The sequence below is a fragment of the Artibeus jamaicensis genome, unplaced genomic scaffold, assembly GCF_021234435.1.
Source record: "Artibeus jamaicensis isolate MK-2021 breed Jamaican fruit bat unplaced genomic scaffold, CSHL_Jam_final contig_387, whole genome shotgun sequence".
Taxonomy (NCBI): Eukaryota; Metazoa; Chordata; class Mammalia; order Chiroptera; family Phyllostomidae; genus Artibeus; species Artibeus jamaicensis.
Window position 1 is genome coordinate 38,795,773 of NW_026521812.1, and position 16,748 is coordinate 38,812,520.

A 16,748-nucleotide genomic window follows, 5' to 3' on the forward strand; every position below is an offset into this window, starting at 1 on the left:
TCTTAGTAGGGTAGCCTGTTGTAGAAAAGCGCACTGTAAGTTGGATGGGGTGGAGCCTTAGGTAATTGCTAGGGTGGGGCATTCCATGTGAATCAGGTTGATAGAGTGTCCATTATGGTGTTGCCACTCTGTGGCGAGAGCTCAGAAAGGGGACAGTGCCACTGCCTGGCCTCTGGAGTTTTGTCCAGGAGGAAGCTGTTTCCTGGTACTTGCCCCGATTCTAGTCACTTCAGTTTCTCCCTGTGTGCCACTGGTGCTGTTACAGTGGCTGCCCCAGTGCCGTAGTCCAGAGGGAGTGTCTGCGTAAATACTAAATCCATTGTGGGCCCTTCAAGAGGAGACTCCTGAGAATCCTGCAGTTTCTTCTACTGCCCTAACCCCCACTGGTTTTTACAACCAGAAGTTATGGGGACTTATTTTGTTGGCACTGAGACCTGGGCTGGGTGGTTTGATGTGGGGCTAGGGTTCCTTGCTCCTGAATTATTTACCTTACTCTTGATTTTTATCTTCCACATGTGTGTGTGGGACCACCCGTCCCGCATCTCCCGGTCTCTCCTTGTTTCCCTAACCCTCCTACCCATCTGGACGAATGTGACTTCTTTAATTTCTTGGCTATCAGACTTCCATGCATCTCGATTTTCTGATGGTTCTGGGTAATACTTGTTTTGTAATCTAGTTGTAATTTTTCTGTGGTTGAGGAGGCAAGCTCTGTTTACCTATACCTGCATCTTGAGCAGAGTATTCTATTTTTTTTTTAATTATTATTTTATTTTTTTCATCAGCATTCATTCCTTATATTCTCTTCCAACTACCCAACAGCTATCTTCCCTGTAGTTTAAAAATATTTTAATTTGATAGTAATAAATAAGAATTATATCTGAAATGGTGATGTCTAGCTATGTTGTAATGTCGATTCAAGGAGAGAGGCTGTTTTGCTAACTGTAGTGTGGAAGAAAGAGCATTGGGTAGTTTGAAGTCTGGTCATTTGCAAATTACTTTTGTTTTTTGTATTACAAACAGGAGAGCATAATACATAAAATTCATTTAATTGCATGTATGTGTATTCTGTAAATTTTGATGTTTGAGATATAATAAAAATTAGAGAACTATACTCTCCTAAGATGGGTCATAAAGTTGCTCTTCAGCATCATGTTTTCTCCATAAAAAGCTTTGATTTCTCTATACCTTGGGTTTTTTATAGGAAATATATATATATTTTAAAAGAGAACACTTGTTATTTGTGGTACTTTAATCTGAATGATAGGGGATGGGAAGGAATCTAGTGAACATTATTCCATATAGCTATTCTAAGGCTGAGGAAAAACAACTTTATTATTTCTTTTGATCCCTTTCCTGAATTATGTTGTTAATATTGCCTTTTTAATGTTTTGTTTGCAGATACATGATGTTGATTGATGGCACAAATGAAGTTTTCATGATTGATAGAGATAATTCAGTGTTTCATGTTTCAAATCTAGAATTCCCATTTCGTAAAGATCTCCGTATACATTTATCAAATACTCTCTTAGATGGGGTAAGTCATATTTCATCCTCTAAAAAAAATTAACATTGCTATTTTTCTTTTTTGGAATGAAGGTGTGTTTTTATTAACGAACTAGTAAATTTAGATTCAAATTTAGTTAAAAAAATTTTTTTTATATTGAAGTATAACTGGTATATCCAAAATTAGATCTGCTCTGGCTGGTGTGTCTCAGTGGATGAACGTCAGCCTGTGAACTGAGATGTTGCAGATACGATTCCCATTCAGGGAGTACTTGCGTTGTCGATCGATGTTTCTCTACCTCTCTTTCTCTTTCCCTTCCCCTCTCTCAATAAATACATAAAATCTTTTAAAAAAAGAGTTGAATCTAGTTTTATTAGGCTGTTAAATTTCATTTATCTTTTATTTGCATTACTGTCACTAGATCATTTTCTTGGGTATGAGAATAAGTGAACAAGGTTAACTCTTGATTTTTTTTGTTCTTTGTGATTGAAAAAAATTCTTGTTGAAAAAGGCTAATTTTATTTTATTATTTTACTTGTCAGTTGAATTTTAATTATACAGCATACTACATTTTCCCTTGTCTCTTTAGCTATATGGACTAATAGTTGCTTTAAGAGACTCATGCTTTTTATTTGTTTATTTTTAATGATTTATCCATATAGTATGGATTCACTTCATTCAGCAAATGTTTATTTTTTTAGAGGGAGGATAAAAAGGAGAAAAAAAGAAAGAGAAATATCAATGCATGGCTGCCTCTTGCACACTCCGCACTGGGGACCTGGCCCACAACCCAGGCATGTGGCCTAGACTGGGAATTGAACCAGTGACCTTTTGGTTCACAGGCCAGTGCTCAATCTACTGAGCAGGGCAAGACTCATGCTATTTAAAGCAACTACTGTACTTTAACATTTTAATTTTGAAAGGTGATAAGAATTATCCCATTTCAGAAAATATGTTTTTAATAATCATAAAATTACTTGATTAAAAATGTTTTAACTTTATTTTATGCAAATAGTTTTCATCTTCCTAATTTTCAAAACACTGATTCACTGTAATAAATTTTAAAACAATATAAAACATTACAAAAAATCTGGTAAAAATGACCTGAACTTCTACCTTTGGAGTAACTTCTGTTACCAATTTGATGAACATTATTTCAGACTTGTCTGTGTGCCACTGTGTTCAATCTTACGTCTGTTCCTGAAGAATATAACATTCATAATAGCAATAGCAGCTCACAGTATAGATTCTTAAACAGAATGCGTATCAGAGTTTTGAGGGGAGTTGGGACTCCCATCTAATCCCAGTAAATTCCGAATAATTGCTGTACCTCTCCCCTTGTTGGAAATGAGTGCTCTGCTCAAACATGTACACACACAGGGACAATTACATAATTTTGCATGAAAGGACTCAAATGTTACATGAGTTTTGTAGCTTGCCTTTTTTCCACTTAGCAGTTTGTTTTGGCCATCTTTCTGATAAATGCTTGAATGATATACCATTGTATATGCATGCATCATAATTTGGGGCTCCCAAACTATTTTGATTGTGAAAATTGTAGAGGCTGCTTGTTAAATATATGACCCATCTCAATAGTCCATCATAGAAGTAATGAATTAGGTTTTCCCAGGGGCCATGGTATCTGCACTTTTAAAAAGTGCCCAAGTGATTCTAATCAGGCATGTTTGAGAAATAGTTTTATGATTTTTAAAAACTAGTTCTTTTTTGGTGGACATTTTGATTTTTTGTAGTTTTTTTTTCTATTATAAGACACACCTGAATGCATATACTTACACTTCTTTTCCTTTCACAATTGTGCAATTTTATAATTAAGAAGATTTTTAGAGGCAAATTTATAATATATATTTAGAATGTTTTGAATGCAAGTAACTGAAGTCCAAGTTAAAGTAACTAAAGTAAAAAAGGAAGTAGATTGGTACAAGTAATTAAATTTCAGGTAGGCTTGCTTCAGGCTGGATCTGCAGGCTGAGATAATATCAGCCAGGCTCTCTCTTTGTTTTATTTGTCTGCTCTCATTCTACATGGAGACTCTTTCCAACTGGTAGGCAAATTGGATTGCAGCACAAGCAGAAAGGTAACTTTTCTCCCAATAGCCGTAGATCAGTCCAAGGGAGGACCCCAAAGTTCTGCATCTGAGTTATATAATACCCATGGAAGAATGACAGTGGCGGCCAGGATCTCACTGGTAGCGGTGCCACTTGGAGTGCAGGAGAAGTTGTGCTTCCAAAAAGGAGGGATGGTTTTGGATTTTTACTGTGTTCGCTACACTGGCTTCAGGGGCTTGCCCATTTGAAATATTGACATGTATAATTGCAGAAAGTTTGAACACAAGTACAGTTCTGACAACCATATGTAAAGAATCTGAACCTTATCTTAACACTGGGTTTTGAGAATTTAATGTTTTTTTAATTTGGTGAAGGAAAGAATGACTTTCCCATTTTGAGGGATGGTACGATATAGTGGTTAAGAGCCCTAACTCTAGGGTTCTTATTGGTTGAGCCCTAGATGGTGCCTTATTGGTTCCATCAGTTATTACCTGAGGGACCTTCTATAATTTTCTCAGTTTTCTCATCTCTAGTGAAGTGAGGCTAATAACAGTACTTAGCTCTTGATGTTGTTGTGAAGATGCTAAGTTGGAGAATCTATAAAGTGCTTTAATAGTGTGTGGCACATTGTAAAGTGAATTATTTACCTCTTTTAATATGCATTTATGTGAATTGTTAATGAAGTTGAATTCCTCACTTATTTATGAATTATTGTATTTCTTCTGTGAGTTGCCCATTCAAAACCTTATATATTTTTCTATTGGGTGTTTATCATTTTTCATATTGACTTCTGAGAAGTTTTTGTCTATTGGGTGTATTCATGAACCATTTTTAAAAATGTGTTTTTTTCTATTTTTGGTGGCACAAGTTTAAATTTATGTAGATAAATTTATAAACCCCTTGATTTGTAATATTTGGCTTCTGTGTCATTTTAAAAAAAGGTATTTTTACTTCAGAATTATTATAATACCTTCACTTTTTCTAGTACTTTTATGGTTTTATTTGCATCATTAAGTATTGATCTATCTCAAATACATTTTGATAAATGGAACAAAATATGCATACAGTTTTATTTATTTCCAGATGTTGAAACTGTTGCCTCAATACCCTTCAGCTAATCTATTTTTCCTTTTTAATTGACTATATCTTTTCTTATCGTATGCTGGATTCTTTTACATATCGTCTCTTTCTTGATTCATTTTTCCACTTCATTAATATTTTGGTCTTCCAGTAGTAGTTTTATATTGATTTAAATACTGTGACTTTAGCATACAGTTTAATGTCTGACAGCCCAAGAACACCCAGTCTCCTGGTTGTTCTGAAGTTCACCATTTAGATTTTGCTCTTTCTTTAGCTTTTGGGGAAAACAGGCTATTAGTCTTGATTAGTATGCTAAACTTTATGTGCAGATCTATATACTGATAAGCTTGTATTTTTCTCTGCAGAGTAATCTCTGATAGGCTTGTCTCCAGACGTTTCTGTTTACTGTGTTTGGTTGTGTGTGGCTTATCGACCCACCACACTGTCTCTGCCTTTCCTTGAAGGAAAATGGGCTCTGCATCTTTCTTATAACTTCCCAGAGCTTCAAGTCTCCTTTCTACAGGGATACTACTCATATTATTTAAAATTTCTCTACTTTCTTCAGTGGTGAACCTTTATCACAAGCCAGATTGAATTATGTCTATGAGAGTACTTCCTGTCTTAAGATAAAATTTACTCCTCTATTTGTGGTTTAAATGGACAGATATTGGGATGAAAGGCAGTAGCTTGGGAATGTTCACTTAAACTCTCAAATGATGGTATTACCCTAATGAAAATCACATACACATATGTGTGTGTGTGTGTGTGTGTGTGTGTGTATGCACACTGCTGTGTTCCTGTGAAACAGAGCAGTGGAAACAAGATCAAGAAAAGCATAAGATGTGTCATAATGAGTGGTGGCAGGAGTCCAGGGTGACTGTGAGCTTGGTACTAGATATTAGAAAGATAGTAAGAAGGTAGTAGAGTCGAATGGAGACTGAGCAGAGAGTGACTGTAGAGTCACAAAGCTCAGAGTGCTCTATACTGTGTATACTTTGTGGGGCCACTAGTACACCATCATTTCTGTGACCAGGCGTGTAGTAAACTAGCATTTTGTAATCAAAATAACATATACATATGTATATACACAAACTTTTGTAACCTATATGTGCCTGTGCACATGTGTGCTCTGCACATGTACACACATGCCCTTGCGGTAGACAGAGTGGCTGCATAAGGTTGGAAGTGTTCGCTGCACATCTGCAGGGCATGCTATTCTCACAACTGATGTAACTGGCACCCTGGTGCTGTGCTGGACATAAACTGCACAGCCAGTGCGGCAGCCCTGCCGGTTAGTTCACAGGAGCAGCTAGGACACTTTAGTTTTTGTTCTTTTAACATACAGTTTTTTAGCATTGTAAATAATAAAATAAAAGGGAGAAAATAACTCTTAAGTCACGGCATTTGTAAGCATTTACTATAGTTTTAATTGAACTAATGTTTTTTGAGTGCCTATCATGTTCAAGTTGCTGTGCTAACAGTATAGGCATTGCTTAGAGGGGTGAAGAGAAGGTCTCACCTATGAAACATTTTACTTCATTGGGTAGGGGTGCAGAATGATTGGTAATGGATAAAATGATAACCTAAAGATTGTTTTTTATTTTCTTCTATTTAAGACAAATTCCGTGGTGGTTTAGAGAAGAAATACAGTGCATCCAGTTAGTTAGGAACTAAAAATGTTTTATAGAGGAATTGGCATTAGATATGGAAAGATTTCTATAGAGAGATTTTTGTTGGACGTGGGCTGAGGGCATTCCAGGTAGGAAATAATGCTTAAAAATTAGGTGTTTAGACTTCCGCCAAAATGGAGGCATAGGTGGAGACTCTGTGCTTTCTCACACAACCAGGTTTAGAGACAACAAAATATTAGCAAGAGAAAACACAGCCAGAACACAGAAAATTGAACTTTTTGGAAGTCCGATAACAATGAATTCTTCAGCCTGACTGGTAAGAGCGGTGAAACCAGCAGCTGGCGGAGTGGGGTTGCACAGGAAAACTCGGTCAGACGGACTCAGGCTCGCGGATCCCAGGCGTGGGGTTGCAAAGGGCAGACCCAGTGAGTGACCGGCTGATCTGGCGAGGGTGAAGGGCGGCGGGTTGACTGTGCTGGCGCATTCCTGCGCAGATAGATAGGCAATGGAGTGGGCATTCAGACCCACCAAGCAGAATCCAGCGACAGGAGGCAGCAGAGACGGCCGCCATTTCCCGGCTCTGACCCTGCCCCCACATATAGCATCACAACCCAGGGACCTGAGAGACCCTGCCCTGGTGAACACCTAAGGCTTAGCTCCTCACCCAGTGGTGGGAAGCAGGAGATGGGGACGCCATTTCCCCACTCTGACCCCGCCCCCACATACAGTGTCATAAGCCAGCGACCCTGCCCTGGAGGCCCAGCCCCACCCCTAAGGCTCCGCTCCTCATACTTAATGGGCACGAACAGACCAAAAATGGCTCAAGAAGATCTCAAAGCCCCAGAGCCCATAAAGCTAAGTGACAAAGAAATAGCAAAACTTTCAGATGCACAGTTCAAAACACTGGTGATCAGGATGCTCATAGAACTGATTGGTTTTAGTCACAAATGAGAGGACCATATGAAGGCTAAACTAATTTAAATGAAGGAAAATGCACAGGAAACCAATAGTAATGGAAAGGAAACTGGGACTCAAATCAAAGGAGTGGACCAGAAGGAGGAAAAGAATGACCAAACAGAAAAATATGAACAAACAAGAATTCAAAAAAAGAAGGAGAGGCTTAGGAACCTCCAGGACATCTTTAAAAGTTCCAACATCCGAATTATAGGGGTACCAGAAAGGGAAGAAGAACACCCATAAGTGGAAACCTTATTTGAACAAATAATAAAGGAGAACTTCCCCAATCTGGCAAAGGAAATAGACTTCCAGGAAATCCAGGAAGCTCAGAGAGTCCCAAAGAACTTGGACCCAAGAAGAAACACACCAAGGCACATCATCATTACATTAGCCATGTAATGAAGGAGATTAAAATGAAGGAGAGAATCCTAGAAGCAGCAAGAGATAAGGGGACAGTCACCTACAAAGGAGTTCCCATCAGACTGTCAGCGGGTTTTTCAAAAGAGACCTTACAGGCAAGAAGGGGCTGGAAAGAGGTATTCCAAGTCATGAAATCCAAAGACTTACAACCAAGATTACTCTAGCCAGCAAAGCTTTCATTTAGAATGGAAGGACAGATAAAGTGCTTCTCAGATAAGATCAAATTCAAGGAGTTCATCATCACCAAGCCCTTATTATATGAAACGTTAAAGGGACTTATTTAAGAAAAAGAAGATAAAAAAGATGAACAGTGAAAGGACAGCAAACACACAGTTATTAACAACCACATCTAAAATAAAAGCAAGCTAAAAGGACAGCTAGATCAGGGGTCAACCATAGAAATGAAGATCACATGGAGGGTTAGCAACAGGGGAATGGGAGGAGAAGGGGGGAGAAGGTACAGAAAATAAGTAGCATAGACTGTAGGTAGAAAATAGATAGGGGGGAGGGCAAGAATAGCATGGGAAATATAGAATCCAAAGAACTTGAAACACTTGGTCATAAACTAAAGGGGGGGAATGGTAGGGGTGGGGGGTGTGCAAGGTGGAGGGGAATGAAGGGGGGGAATAGAACAACTGTAATGGCATAATCAATAAAATAAAAATTTAAAAAAATTAGGTGTTTAACTATCTGCAGATTTAACTTAGCAGTACTATTTATTTTCACTCCAACTGGGATAATCGAGAGCAGATAACTCTGGTGAGGTTTTAAAATAGCAATGTGATTCATGATGTCAGCTTACTTGGACCAGACTTATAGTTGCCATACTTATTTTTCCAGTTAATTTAAACAGTCTTCTGTAGTTTCCTGTTTCTTCTACATTTTCATTTGCAAATTATTTTTGTGAAATTCCCAATCCAAGAATAACTCAAACTGCTTAATTGTCTGGCTGTCAGATGTGAGCAGTAAAGCTTTTGCTTTGTTCTCTGAATGATGTTCTTTGACCCACGAAGTGTGGAAAGTAGAAGTTTAGTAATATGGCATTAATTCATTTGAAACAAATTAGTGAACTCAGTCAATTTTATATTGAGGTTTAGAGGAAGATATGGCATTTCATTATTAAAGTTAATAGCAAGAGTCTTGGGGATATGGCGTGTCTTTCAACTGCTGATTTTTTATAAAGGAATATGCATGCTCATTTAAAAGGTTTTAGAAAGTCTGTACATTGTAGAGTAGAAAAATTCAGCTGTCAAGAAGAGATTATATTTTAACATTTTTGTCTATTTATTTATTATTATTGTTTTTATTTTATCTTGTTCAAATACAGTTGTCTGTGTTTTCCCCCCTCCACTTTCAACCCCAGCCATCGCCACCTCCCTCCCCAGATCCCAGCCCCCCTTGGTTTTGTTCATGTGTCCTTTATAGTTGTTCCTGAAAACCCTCTCTCTTTCCTCCCCATTATCTCCTCCCAACTCCCCTCTTGGTACTGCCAGTTTGTTCTTAATATTTTGATGTACCTTTGTTTAGTTATTTTGTTGTGTCTGTGGAACATGTATAGTTAATATGTATATAGCTGACATTTAATCATGTGCTGTGTATCTGGGATTCCATCATATTTTTCAGTCTGAAGAACTGATTTTAGGATTAAAAATTAGTTTTACTTTAAAAAACTAAAATGTAATTAACATACTATAAAATTCACCACTTTAAGGTGCACCATTCATTATTTTTTAGTATATTCAAAAGACTGCTGGGAATATATCCTAAGAATCCTAAAACACCAATCCAAAAAAACCTATGCACCCCAATGTTCATAGCAGCACAATTTACAATAGCCAAGAGTTGGAAGCAACCTAAGTGCCCATCAGTAAATGAATGGATTAAAAAATTATGGTACATGTACACAATGGAATTCTATGCAGCAGAAATAAAGAAGGAGCTCCTACCCTTTGCAACAGTATGGATGGAACTGGAAAGCATTATGCTGAATGAAATAAGGCAGGCGTTGAAAGACGAATACCATATGATCTCACTTTTAACAGGAAGCTAAACAACAAAACAGACAAGCAAGCAAAATAAAAACAATGACATTGAAATAGAGAACAGGGGGGACAGTGACCAGAGGGGTGAGGGGAGGGAATTTCAGGGGACAAAGGGGAAGGATTTACAGGAACCAGTATAAAGGACACATGGACAACAACTAAGGGGGGTGGAAATGGGAAGGAGGTGGGGAGCATGGGGGGGAGGTGAGCTGGGATGGGAGTAAAAGACAGAAAACTGTACTTGAAAAATAAATAAAAAAATTATATTAAAAAAGATTGTATGACTATTACTATTTAATTCCATAGCATTTGATCAGCTAGATGGATGTGATAATTAGAAATAAGTGGACCTTACCTGAAAGATTTTAAGGAGTGGGTTACTCTTGAGATGGGCTTTGAAGGCCCACAGGTTTTCCAGAGAATTAATTAGTCCCCTGTTAAAACTCTTTAAAGGTTCCTCATTGCCCATAGCATGAAAGCCAGAATACTCAACATAATATTCTCTGTATCTGGGCCATGCCAGTATCTTTACTGTCATCTTTTACTGAGAGCCCTTGAACCCTAAGTTTCTCCCATATTGAGCTTTGGACAGTTTACCCCAGACCATCGTTTTTGTTGCTTTTGTAATACCATTTTGTCTGTCCACCGTCCTCTTAGAAAATACCCACTGCATCTTTCAGGATTCAACAAATGGATCTCACACCTTATTATTAAACCTTTCTCTTACTCTTCAAGTAGAAATAACCTACTCCTTAAGCTTATACCATGTGTCCTTATTTGACCAGAATAGTAGTACAGGTGTACACCTGTCACATTAGTATAATTATCATTAGCCATCTGTTTCAGTCTTAGAAGTATCCCGGTTTAGACATGAACTACATGGTTGGTCGTTCTATCTCTGTGGCTGTCTCTCATTAAAAGTATAGCTCTTCATTGGGCCTAGCTCCTTATGTTTTCCTGGCTGAGACTCTAAGTCCCTTGAAGATTATATGCTTAATTTCTCCAGTACTTAGACCTATGCCTAATACATAGTTTGGGTTCAAGAAGTGAATAGGCAGAAAAGGGTATGTGCCTGAGGACTTCAGCTGAATAGGAAAATAAGGAGGTTAGAAAAGTCAGACATGCAGGAATTTTTTTTTCTTTTGGTGGAGCCCATAGTGCAGGATTCAGACTTCAGATTTCTCCTTAGTAATGTTTAATACAAAAAGACAGTGGAGCGATTTCTCACGAGCTCTTGAGGGATCTGAAGTTGACATGCCTTGGTGTAGTTTTCTTATGCTTGGAGTTTGTTGAATATCTTTTACAGTTTTCATAAGAAGTAGGACATTTTTTGTCATTATTTCTGTCCTTTCTCTTTTTGGAGATTTAATTACTTGATACTCTCTCAACAAAAGAAAACAACAAACTTTTTTCTCTCTGTTATGTTTTGCATAGTTTCTGTTGCTGTGTCTTCGCTAATCTGTGCTTCTGCAATATCTAAATTGCTATTTATCTTGACCATGGTATTTTTTACCTCAGACATTTTTACCTCCGGAAATTCACTTTGAGCCTTTTGTGTGTGTCTTTCATGTCTCTACTTAACTTTTGAATACATGAAATACTGTTGTAATAAGCCATCTTAATGTTCTTGCTAACTCTGTTCTTCCAGTTGGGGCCTGTAGCAGTTGATTTTTCTTTTTCATGCATTGTGTATTTTTACCTCTTTGTTTACCTGGTAATTTTCTATTGGATGCCAGACAGTTTGAGTTTTACTTTTTGGGGGTCTTAATATTTTTGTTTTCCCACAAATATTTGTGAGCTTGTTCTGGGATGCATTTAATTTTTTGGAACTACTTTGTACCTTTTTAGTATTGCTTTTAAGGTTTTTTAGGGATAATTATTCTCCTTAAATCCTTCTGAGTACTGAATGCCCTGTGAAGGAACAGATTTTTCTAGTTTGGCTGGTGGGAGCAGGCCCCTTATTCCCAACCTTGTGTCAGTGTCAGGTATCGTTCCCTCTAAAACTTTTGTTCCTGGCTTTGAATAGTTTCCTTACATGCATACCCTGCTGAATACTCAAGGAGGTCTGTCTGCAAATCTCTGGAGTTCGTTCTCTGGGCATCTCTCTTTCGTGTCTCTCTTGCTCTTTCTTTCTCATACTCTGCACTCAGAACTCTAGCTTCATTGGCCTCCCTAGACAACCTGTTCCATTCTCTCAACTCAGGGAAAAGCTGGACTCCGCCTGGGGTCCCCATGCCTGCATCAAATCCTGGAAACACTCCTTGGGCAGTAAGCGGGGACATTTGTAGGGTTCATCTCCAGAACTCTGTTATCGTGTGAAACTGAAACTCTGTACCAATGAAACAGTTCCCCGTTACCCCATGGCTACCATCATTCTGCTCTCTATTTGTATGAATTTAACTACTTAGATACCTTGTATATGTGAAATCATATAGTATTTGTCTTTTTGTTAGTTCACTTAGCTCAATGTCCTCAATGTTCCTTCCTTTGCAAGGCTGAATAGTGTTCTACTACACACACTTGCACCAAATTTATCTATCTGTCTGACATTTGGGTTGCTTCTTCTTTTAGCTGTTGGAATAATACTTCTATAAATGTTAGTATGCAAATATCTCTTTTAAGACCCTGCTTTCAATTCTGGTGGATATAGAGCCAGAAATTTGTTTGCTGGATTATGTCATAATTTTGTTTTTTTTTCTTTCTATCTCACCCAAGGATGATTTTTTTCATTGTTTTAGAGAGAGAGGAAGAGGGGGTGGGGAGAGAAAGAGAGAGATTGAGAGAGAGATTGAGAGAGAGAAACATTGATGTGAGAGAAATATCAGTTGGTTGTTCTTTGCTTGTGCCCCAACTGGGGTTGAACCCACACCTGGGTATGTGTCCTTACTGGGAATCGAACCTGTGAACTTTTAGTTACAGGATGACACTCGAGGGGAACTGCACTGGCCAGGGCATGATAGTTCTATTTTTAATTTTTAGGTGGAACTGCCATACTACTTTCCATATTGGTTCAGCATTTTACAATCCCACCAAAGTGTACAAGGGCTCCAGTTAACTAAGTGTTAAGCTTAGGTATTTTATGTTCACCTACTTTTCTGTAGCCTGGGGCTGTGGCAGCAGCTGTGGGGAAGGGTACATTGTGTTCGTTGAGGGCCTCATGGGAAAGAACTCACCCTAGGTGTTTGGTCTTTGCTAGAATCTCTGGGTTCTGTTTGCTTTTAAAAAACGTGGTGAATGTTTTCTTCAGCTAGTTGGGAACCATATTTTTTTCCAGTAATACTCAGATTATTTCTTCAATTCACCATGGAGCCTGGGAGCAGAAATAGTGCTCTGCAGTTTTGATTACTCTACAAATCAGAAGAAGGGAAAAATGTAGACAACGATAGCCACTGAGTTTGTATCTGTCCACCATATTTTGCTGTGTATAATGTGCACTTTTGGCCCAAATTTTTGAGGGAAAAATAAGGGTGCACATTATTCATACAAGTACTAAACATGCACCTTATACGTGGGTAGTGCTAAAACATGGGTGTGCATTAAACATGGGAAAATGTGGTGTATTTGTGGGTAATAGTGAATTACAAGAATTTTTCATTTTACAAATAGGGCTTCTGGGACTTCACTGGGCTTGCACCTGAACCCTGCTATGCCTTTTTGTTTTACCAGAATCTTAGTAGTTTCTGTGCCTGTCAGTTTTTAAAGTTTACTCATTTGTTTATTCTATTTTACTTGTTTTGTTTGTTGATACTAAGTTTTATTTTTTGCTTTTCTTAATGTATGAAGAAAAAAGTTTTTTCTCATTTTGTCAGGTAATTTGAGGGGGGCGTTCTGTGATGTCCATTGTTTGAACCTGGATGGCTACTTAATTTCTGTCCCCCTGTTTTGAAAAGAATAATTAATTTAAACCTATTATTAGTACCATTCTATTGGCTCATAGAATTTCTCAGATACAAGTATTTAAAATATTTTGGTAAACAGTTTAAAATAATGAAAGTGATATAATTTATGTCGAGAGTTGGGTTCAAGAAAACAATCAGATGTCTGTAACGTAACAAACATTTGAGAAAGAAATTAATTGGCAATAGTTTCTTAAAACAACAAAATATATTGGTCTCAGGTCAGTGTATTCTTTGTAATTTTAGATAGTCGTGTGTGGATTTTTTGTCATGAAATTAGATTAAAAACCTGTTTAATTTCCTAGTGGGACTATGAAGAGAGTAAAGTAACTTTAGGTCAAACCTATTAGAATTAAAATTTTATGAAATACTGCATTATATACTTGTAATCATTCTTTAGTGTTGTTTATCTCTTTTCTGTCAGTGTAGAATTTAAGTTCTTTTTGTTTAATGGTTCCGATAGTTGATATATCATACTGTTTTTTTCTGTTCCCTTCCATCATAGTAGAGGGATGCGGAACCAAGAAAGACCATGTGGGTTGTATACGAATTGTATCCGTTACAAGGGCACCATTTATATCAATAGATTTTATGATTAAAGTAATTGGTATATAACAAAATATAAATCAATAATAACTTAACAAAATTATTTTTAAAATGTTCCTGGTATTTGGCATTTAAAATTTGTAGTCTTTTTATTCTAATAGTTGCTTAGTAATTCAAACATAAAACATAGCGTAGTAATTTAAATATAAAAGATAATGAGGAGATATTATATCATTTTATCTCATACAGAATAAATTTATGATGAGAATTTTGGGGTGCTGACAGTATTGATTTGAATGTGTTCACTTGAAATTTCATCAGGTTGTATATTTATGATTTATGTGCTTTCTGTATGTATGTCTGTTATATTTCAATCCAATGAAAGAAATTGCTGTTAAAGAATGAAGAAATTTATTTTTTTCTCTTTCAAGGAAATGATTATTGACAAAGTAAATGGACAAGCTGTTCCTAGATATTTGATTTATGACATAATTAAATTTAATGTAAGTACCTTTTATAATTTATAAAATAAAATTTGTCACTGATATGATAGATGTTTTTAACAAATGAATAAGTATTACTGCTGTAGAGTAGTAAAGAAAATTTGTGCCTCTTCCAATTTACTCATTTGATTTTTTTGCTCAATACTTTTACATTTTTTCCTTTATCTTATTGCCTAATATTTTGCACATTTGTCTTTAGATTCCTTAGGTACTTCAAATGATTAAAGAAAAAAGTTTAACTGATAAAACAAAATAGTATATTATAAAATGGAAACTTCTTGGTTTTACTTATCCTGTCCTTTACTTAAAAAAAGTCCCCAGACTTTATTATTGGAACTTAAAAAAAAAGAAATAGATTGGTTATGAGTGTTGGATGTGTAACTTGGAAGCACAAATATGTTATTGTTGAGTATAAGCATGAAACTTAAAAACAAAATACAAAATTCCCTGTTAGGACTGGATATCAAAAAAGGGGAAATTATATTTTCTACCCACTTCCTATAGTTTTAGACTAGCCAAGAATCAGTGTGCCTGTTAATGTTTAATTGAATGTTGAAATTATTTAGGCGCAGTACAAGATCAGTTCTGTACGTGGAAAAAGTTCTTTCAGTGGTGTACATCTATGGAAAGGTGTAGTCCCTGTTCTTGAAATACATTATTCAGATTGCATAACCATTTAGTATTCCAAGCTGGCTGAAGACAGTTGATTCTGGAATTAAGAGTGTTAAGTTTTAAGGTTTTAAAGATTTATAATAAAAGTTAAATTTTTTTCTGGGGGTATGTATTTTCAATTGTTTTAACTTGTAGTATTAAGATAGAAAATGATATTAATCTAGATTACTTAAAGGCATTTTTTTCCTGGAAATTTTCAGTGTATATGCCTCATTTGTTGAATTTCTATATTTCAATCAATTTCAAATTTAGGAAACTCAGGGTCAGAAACCATCAAGTTTCAGATTTGTTCTTTTTGTGACTACTATATTTCTCAAAAGTAATGCTTTCCAGAATTGACTTACTGGAATCACAGATCTTGGAATAATGTTCACTGGCCCATAACAAGACCAAAGGGTTGGTGTTGCTTTGCGTCTTTGGGAATAGGGAAGTGCTGTCTCCTTTGCCTCTTGATGTGGAACTCTGCTTTAAAATGTGTTTAGTGTAGGTTCATTTTTTAGCCCAGGAACTTTGTGGTAGACGATAGACTTCTAATTCTTTAGAAAAAAAATTTGGCATACATAAAAGTATAGAGAATAATATAAGGAATACTTATGTACTGACCACCAGATTAGTTGAAGCTTGTCATTTTTACTCCACTTCTTTTTGGTAAGAAGGAAATAAATGATTACAAATCTAGTAGAAGTTTACTGTGCACACCTCTGTCATCTTATCCTTGAACCTCTTATCCAGAAACAGCAGCTTCTACCCTGACTTTGGTGTTTATTATCCCCCATGAATGTTTTCGATACCTTTACTACCAGTGTATGTCTGTAAAATAGATGTGGTGTTCTTTTGCAGGGCTTCTAAATGTCATTGTACTATACTGTGGTCCCCAACACTTGCTCCAAATGATTTTGTAGGTTTAGTTCATTCATTTTCATTACTGTTGATATTATATTATATAAATGTATGGACTTTTTCCCCTATTGATTGACATTTGGGTTTCCATATTTTGCTGTTGAACTACTGTTGTATTGAACAGTTTTATATATTTTTCTTCTCAGCATGTGTCAAAGTTTCTGTAGGACAATTCTTATTCCTGGGATATAATCACCTAGGAAGTGCTGAAAAAGTCCAGTGCCTCATTCCTACAACATGGAGGTTCTAAATAAATTGGCAACTTAAGCTTTATTAGCTGCATAGCTAAATTCCTTTCAGAAGTGACTGTACCAATTTAAAACAGTTGGTGTTATTACATATGTAATTTTGGCCACATGGCTATGTGTGAAATATCTTGTTTTCACTTGCTTGTCCCTAATTACTAAGGAAGTTAAGTATATTTTGTATGTTTGTTTTTACTTGTTTGGACTTTTCTTTTGTGAAAAATGATTGCAGGTTCAAATGATCTTTTAATTTTTCTATTTGGTTGCCAATCTTTTTCTTTTTAGT

The 16,748-nt window shown here is 36.4% G+C and overlaps 1 protein-coding gene across 7 annotated transcripts in view; it reads left to right on the forward strand.

The window, feature by feature from the left end:
• The window catches only part of RNGTT (RNA guanylyltransferase and 5'-phosphatase), a 247,508-nt gene that overhangs the window by 61,103 nt on the left and 169,657 nt on the right, over window positions 1–16,748 (forward strand). For 6 of the 7 annotated variants that reach the window (XM_053664811.1, XM_053664814.1, XM_053664809.1 and 3 more), the window contains exons 9-10: window positions 1,399–1,534; window positions 14,574–14,645. In XM_053664811.1, coding sequence (XP_053520786.1) covers window positions 1,399–1,534; window positions 14,574–14,645 — 208 coding nt within the window. The remainder of the gene's footprint in view (window positions 1–1,398; window positions 1,535–14,573; window positions 14,646–16,748) is intronic. The other variant, XM_053664810.1, reaches the window with a different exon arrangement.